The following is a 6,424-nucleotide window of genomic DNA, read 5'->3' as shown; positions in this document are numbered from 1 at the left end:
TGCCTCCTGTGCCCGGCCCTGGGGGCCGCCTCAGGCCGGGCCCGGACAGCCCCTCGGAGCGCCGTCCCGAGCCCGGAGGCGGCGCGTCCTGCGTCCCAGCACTGGACGGGCCCGCTTGGTCGGGTGTCCCGCAGGCCTCAGCGTTTGCTGGGCGAGTGTGTGACAGAGAGGGAGGGGGCGTATGGCCTGTGCCCCCAGCAGGCATGTCATCAGATGCGGGCAGCCCAGGTCTCTTCACGTTTAGCTTTTGGAGACAGGACTTCACTGTCGCCCAGGCTGGAGGGCAGTGGCACCATCACAGCTCGCCACTGCCTCGACCTCCAGGGCTCAGGTGATCCTCCCGAGTAGCTGGGATTATGGGCACCACCACACCCGGCCTTGGCCTCCCAAAGAGTGGGGACGACAGGTGTGAGCCTCCACACCCCAGCCCCTGGGCACAGAGCTGAGGACATAGAGGTGCAAAAAGCAGGCTTCGGTCCAGCCCCCCGGAATCCACACCCAGCAAACCATCTGCTGGAGGGCGGAGTAGGGCTGATCTCATGTGGCTGGGCTGGGCTCCATGAGAGGCAGGAAGGGGTGGCCAGGGACCCTGGGGGCCTCAGGGACCATGCAGGGTGCGAGGGGGGGTGCTCTCAAGGACCACAGGGGCGGGGAGCAGCCCCTGGCCCAGCCAACCCCCCAACGGCCCCAGGCCCGGCCACCTTCCCTTCCCTCTCAGCCCTGGCCCTGCTCTGTCCCAGCGGGGGCTGGGGTGCAGCCACCTGCTGTCCCAAGTCCACCGCAGGGCCACACCCCCACTCATAGCTTCCGGCCAGGCCTGTCCCACTTCCTCCCCGTCACAACCCAGTGCCTGCAGGGACAGGACGCAGAGGCTTCACTTTCTGTGGTTTCGGCTTCGCTTCCTCCCGGTGCAGAGGTTTCAAATCCCACCTTGCGTTCAGCGCCTCCTCCAGCCGCCCCCATGCTTGCCCCCCACCCCTCATGCACCCACCAGCCACCCCGACCCAGGCCCTGGAGCTGGAGGAGCAGAAGGGTGGGCCATGGCACTTGTGCTCCAGGAAACGGCAGCCCGGGCCTATCTGAGGCTAGGATCCTGGGAACCTTCAAGGCTCTGAGCAGGCCTGCAGCTCAGGGTGGCAGTAGCCATGACTGGTCCTGTGCGTGGAGCCAGAGCTCATGGGGGTGTGCAGTGGGTTGACGTGCGTCCCCCTAAGGGACACATCCACGTCCTGACCCTGGAGCTTCCAAATATCTGGAAAGAGGGTCTTTGCAGGAGTTACTCAGAATCTTGAGATGGGACCATCTGGGTTGAGGGGGCTCCCAATCCAATGGCATGTGTCCTCCTAAGAGGAGGGACACAGGGCCACCGCTTCGGGTCCCCTCCCACTGTGGGGGCTTTTCTGTCCTCTCAAATCCTGCTCTCTGGAAAAAAAGCAAAAGCAAAAGAGGAGGGACACAGAGACCCGGAAAGAAGAGGCAGAGTGGGAGGGATGGTCGACAAGCTGAGGGACACCAAGGGTGGCCAGGCCACCAGCAGCAGCAGCTCAGCAGCCCGGGTCGCTCCGCCTGCAAGCCGCCAGGAGGCCCCGCCCTGTGGACACCTCCACCTTGGACTTCAGGCCTCCCCAACGGGGACAGAACCCATCCCTGCCGCCTGAAGGCCCCGGGAAGTCCAAAGCCCGGGGGCAGGCTCTGCCCTCCACCCAGAGGACTGAGGGTTGGTGCCCCAGGGTCCCCCCGGGTACCACCATCAAGAACCGCGAGACGGGAGGCTTCCGGCCATGCTCCTTTTAATCTCAGGCCGCCCGGGAGGGCTGGTGGCCTTGTGGCCTCTCTCGACAGAGCCCGGGTGGGCGGCCGGCAGGGCCCAGCCCCTCTAGCCGCGTGTGGAGGACGTACCCCGCGGCTACAAGGTGGAGTGCTTCTCGAAGGGCACGGTCAGGAGCCGCGCAGCAGCCTCATCCAGGAACCAGCACAGCTTTCCGGCGTGGGGCTGCACCCGGGCGGCCGGCAGAGGGTCTGCCTCCTTGTCCTCGAGGATGCGCTGCGGGAGGCAGGAGGGGGAGGCTGCACCCGGGTCCACGCCCCACAGAGAAGACCCGCAACGGGGGACGATGCCCCGCGGAGATCCCGGCTTCCCACAGGTGGCAGGGACAGGCTCCCTTCCTTCCTGTCACCCGACACTGGGATGTGGGCCAGAGGTGGTGGCTCACTCCTGTAATCCCAGCTATTTGGGAGGCCGAGGTGGGAGGACTGCTGGAGCCCAGGAGCTGGAGACCAGCCTGGGCAACATAGCGAGACCTTGTCTCTACAAACAATAAGAAACTAGCTGGGTGTGGCACAGGCCTGTAGTCCCAACTACTCGAGGCAGGAGGATCACCTGAGCCCAGGAGTTGGAGACTACAGTGAGCCGTATGCACGCCACTGGACTCCAGCCGGACCACAGACAAGACCCTGTCTTCCTGTCTTAACACACACACACACACACACACACGCTCAAGACTGAGGTTGGCACCGCCCCTGTGCAAGACACCAGAGAGCAGGTGTCCTCAGTGCTGCAGACCCCACGGTCTCTGTCGGAACCGCTCAGCCCTGTGGTCACAGCCCCAAAGTAGCCCGTCACACAGATGGGCGTGACCCTGTGCCAAGCAGCCTTCATGTTTGGACAGGACACTCGAATTTCATAGAATCGTCCAGGTCAAGGAATACCTTGCTTGATTTGGCTTTATTTTACAGCAGGAAGTACCCAGGCTGGAACGCAGGGGTCCAGACATGGCTCACCGTAGTCGCCACCTTCTGAGATCAGATGATCCTCCCACTTCAGCCTCCCACGCATTTCAGTTTTTCAGAGATAGGCTGTTATGTCGACCTGGCCTCAAGCGATCCTCCCACCTCAACCTCCTGAGTAGCTAGGACTTCAAGCATGCACCACCATACCTGGCTTTTCATTTAATTTTTTTCCCAACCCCTTCAAAAGCTACACACCAACCAGACAAGGTGTCTCACGCCTGCAACCTGAGCACTTTGGGAGGCCAAGGCGAGAGGTTCCCTTGAGCCCAGGAGTTCAAGACCAGCATGGGCACCACAATGAATCCCTGGCTGTTACCTTCAGAACGGCTGCCTTGCCTTCTCCAGTCGCCACGAAGATGACGGTTCTGGCTGCATTCAGGACAGGCAGAGTGAGGGTCACGCGCTGAGGCGGGGGCTTCGGGGAGTCGGTGATGGGGGCCACAATCTTGTCTCGCTCCTGGGGGTGGAGTCGAAGGAGGACTTCACTCCTCCCTCTGGGGCACAAACACACGGGGCCTGGCCTGGCCCAGCCTCGGCCCGCCCCGTCCTCACCATCCCAAGGCGGGTGATTTCCGCCTCTGTCTGAAAATGGGTCAGCTGAGGCTCAGACGGGTGGGCCCAGCAGGAACGGACGCTGGAAGGCTGACCTGAACCCCGGCTCCGGGCCGCCCCGAAGCCCCAGACACCAGGGACTGGGGCGCAGGATGTGGAGGCTGGCCTCCTGGTGGTGCTCACCTGCAGGAGAGGGTGATCTGGGAAAAGGGAGCAGGTGTGGCCGTCTGGGCCCACCCCCAGGATCAGCAGGTCAAACACCGGGATGGAATCCCCTTGGAAGGCCTGGGCGGGGAGGAAAGACAGTCAGGAGGGTGGAGGGTGGCGTAGGTGGAGTCCAGGGAGCAGAGACCGTTGGCAGAAGGAAGACGGGCGCGGTAGCTCACGCCTGTCATCCCAGCACTTGGGAGGCTGAGGCAGAAGGATCAGTTGAGCCCAGGAGTCGAGAGCACCCTGAGCAACGTGAGACCGCGACTCTACTTTAAACAAAAAACAACGAGAGAAAAGCATGAGTGGCTGTAACACAGAAAGCAGTGCCCAGCCTCGCCTGTGGTCAAAGAGTCTGGGGCACAGCCGTCCCCAAGATGCAAGGACCCAGGCCTGCTACCCAGGCACAGAGGCCAGGTGGTGCCAGTTCCCCGTCACGGCAGATGGGAGTCCCCAGGGGAGCCGGCTGAACCCCAAGGCGGTGCCTGCGGTGGCAGCCACAGGGCTTCTCGGCTGCCCCTCAGGCCTCACCTGCCGCAGCTTCTTGGCGTAGTCCTCAGCGGCTGCCTCCGCGGGCAGCTCGGGGTCGATGGTGATCACCTGGCCGTCTGGGATGGGCAGTCTGGAGAGCAGGTGCGTCTGCAGCCGAAAGGACAGCGTCACCAGCATGTGGCCACGGGACCCTCCAGGCCGTGACTGTCATGACCCCCACTTACAGACCAGGAGACGGCAGTGCAGGGAAGCCGCTGCGTCTGCTCAAGGCCCCTCAGGTGAGCGACGCGGCCGCTGCCTGAACCCCAGGTGGGGCTCCCAACCCTGGGCAATGCCGCCTCTCAGGGCAGAGGAGGTTGGGGGCAAGTGGGGCCCCGCTGCCCTCAGGGTTGGTAGGAAGGTTCCTGGGGCAGGAAGCGGGGCCTGCTGGGTGAGTCGGATCACGGTGGCTCCTGTCCCCTAAGCACTAGAGAGCAAAGGTGGCCCGAGGGCCACGGCCAGCGTTCCTCAGGGGCCTTCTGAGTCCACTGCGCCTGTTTGCCATGGCCACTGCAAAGTCTCCAGCATCCTTCAGGGTCCGGCCCTTCATTCATTTCAATGGTTTCCAGCTTAATCATAAAAATGCATCTAATGCTACAAATTTGCCTGAGTGCAGCTTTGCTTTTCACACCAATTTTGTTTGGGAGGAAACTCAGCCCCTCACTGATCTCACCCGCCCCATCCTCCTTCCTGTCCCTCCCTCCTTCCCGTCCCTGCCTGGGAAACTCCTACACATCCCTCAGGCTGCCTCTCCCAGCAGGCACCCTGCCTGCACCTCCCCTACTACAGGGGGTGGAGAATGGTGGGCAGTACTGCCCAAGTCCAGCACATGAGCCCAGCAGGCACCCTGGCCTGTGAATGGTGGCCAAGTGGACAGCAGATTTATTTTTACTTTTATTTGAGTTGGAGTCTCACTCCATCGCCCAGGCTGGAGTGCTGTGGCACGCTTACAACCACCCCAGCGTCAACCTGCTGGGCTCCAGCCATCCTTCCGCCTCAGCCTTCCAAGTAGCCAGAACTACAGGCACGCACTACCACGCCCAGCTAATATTTTGGTTTACCACAGAGATAGGTCTCACTAAGTTGCCCAGGCTGGTCTCCGACCCAGGGCTCAGGCAATCCTCTCACCTTGGCCTTCCAAAGTACTGGGATTACAGGCTTGAGCCACCGCACCTGGCTGGGGGCAGATTTAACTCGAAAGGAGCTGAAGTCAGGCCTCCTGCAAGCAGAGGCTCCAGCCTGTCCCATGGTGTGCCCAGGGCTGCCCTGACCCTCCCTGTGTCTCTCCTCTGAGGAGTCCAGCTCAGCCGAGGCCAGCCTGCGCTGAGCCATGAAGGAAACGCAGGGAAGTGGCAACAGTCCAGTGTGCCCGGAGCAGGGGTGGGAGGTTGACGGGGGACACGCTGACAGACCCACCGGAGGACGGGCTCTCCACGGAGGGCCCTGGGAAGCCAAGGAGAGGGTGTGAGTGGGGACGGGACAGGAGGCCCACTGCCAGAAAGGCCTCTGCTTGTCCACAGCCGTGCCTGGGTTTGTTCCTGCTGCTGTCACAAAGTGCCAAGGGGCAGGCAGCTTACGAACCACGGGAATGTACTGCTCAGAGGTCTGGAGGCTGGAAGTCCGAGGGCACGGCCCCAGCAGACTTGGGGTCTGGGGCAGGGGCTCCTTCCTGGTGTGCAGACAGCGGCTCCTCGCTGTGTCGTCCCATGGGGGAAGAGGAGAGGGAGCTCCCTGGGGTCCCTTCTGTCAGGCCCTGAGCCCATCCTGGAAGCTCCACCTCATCGCCTCCCAACGGCCTCACCTCCTACGTCACCACCTTCAGGTCAGCATTTAAGTGGAACCTGGGGAGGCTGGGCACGGGGGCTCAGGCCGGCAGTCCCAGGGCTTTGGGGGGCTGAATCAGGAGGAGGCCTAAGGCCAGGGGCTTGAGGGCAGCACAGCAAGACCTCGTCTCGGAAGAGAAAAAAAAGGAATCCAAGGAACACAAGCGCTCAGCCCATGGCAGCCCTCCCTACCCAGCTCTTGGGGACGTCACCAAAGCACGGGGGGTGGGGGGCGTTGCTGCTCCTCCTCTGCCGCCTGAGCCCCCGGACGCCTGCGCTCCCCCACCCCACCGGGCTGTCCTGTTCGCCCAGCGGCTCCCTCCTACTTGGTGGCGCGCCCTCGATGCAGAGGCTCGGAAGTCCCGGAGGGTCTGTCTCTTCACCCCGGGGCCCCTCACCGACCTCCCAGGAGCCCCCCGGCGGGGCAGCAGGCACAGACTTGGACCCAGACACACAGAGGCTGCAGGCTCCCAGGGGGTGCCTGGGAGGCGCGCCAGGGTGGGTCCGCCATGAGGACACGG

The 6,424-nt window shown here is 63.2% G+C and overlaps 1 protein-coding gene across 1 annotated transcript in view; it reads right to left on the bottom strand.

Moving 5' to 3' along the window:
• Positions 1 to 1,773: 1,773 nt before the first annotated feature.
• PGLS (6-phosphogluconolactonase) overlaps positions 1,774 to 6,424 on the bottom strand; it is a gene marked incomplete at its 5' end in the record, with an annotated part of 5,328 nt that continues 677 nt past the window's right edge. The window contains 4 exons of the mRNA XM_008049255.2: positions 1,774 to 2,044; positions 3,107 to 3,247; positions 3,526 to 3,627; positions 4,081 to 4,188. Coding sequence (XP_008047446.2) covers positions 1,907 to 2,044; positions 3,107 to 3,247; positions 3,526 to 3,627; positions 4,081 to 4,188 — 489 coding nt within the window. The remainder of the gene's footprint in view (positions 2,045 to 3,106; positions 3,248 to 3,525; positions 3,628 to 4,080; positions 4,189 to 6,424) is intronic.

This window comes from Carlito syrichta, unplaced genomic scaffold (genome assembly GCF_000164805.1).
Source record: "Carlito syrichta isolate Samal-C Ts95f unplaced genomic scaffold, Tarsius_syrichta-2.0.1 Scaffold130904, whole genome shotgun sequence".
NCBI classification, from domain to species: domain Eukaryota; kingdom Metazoa; phylum Chordata; class Mammalia; order Primates; family Tarsiidae; genus Carlito; species Carlito syrichta.
Note: the sequence above shows the minus strand (reverse complement) of the source record. Positions and strands in the feature narration are given on the sequence as shown.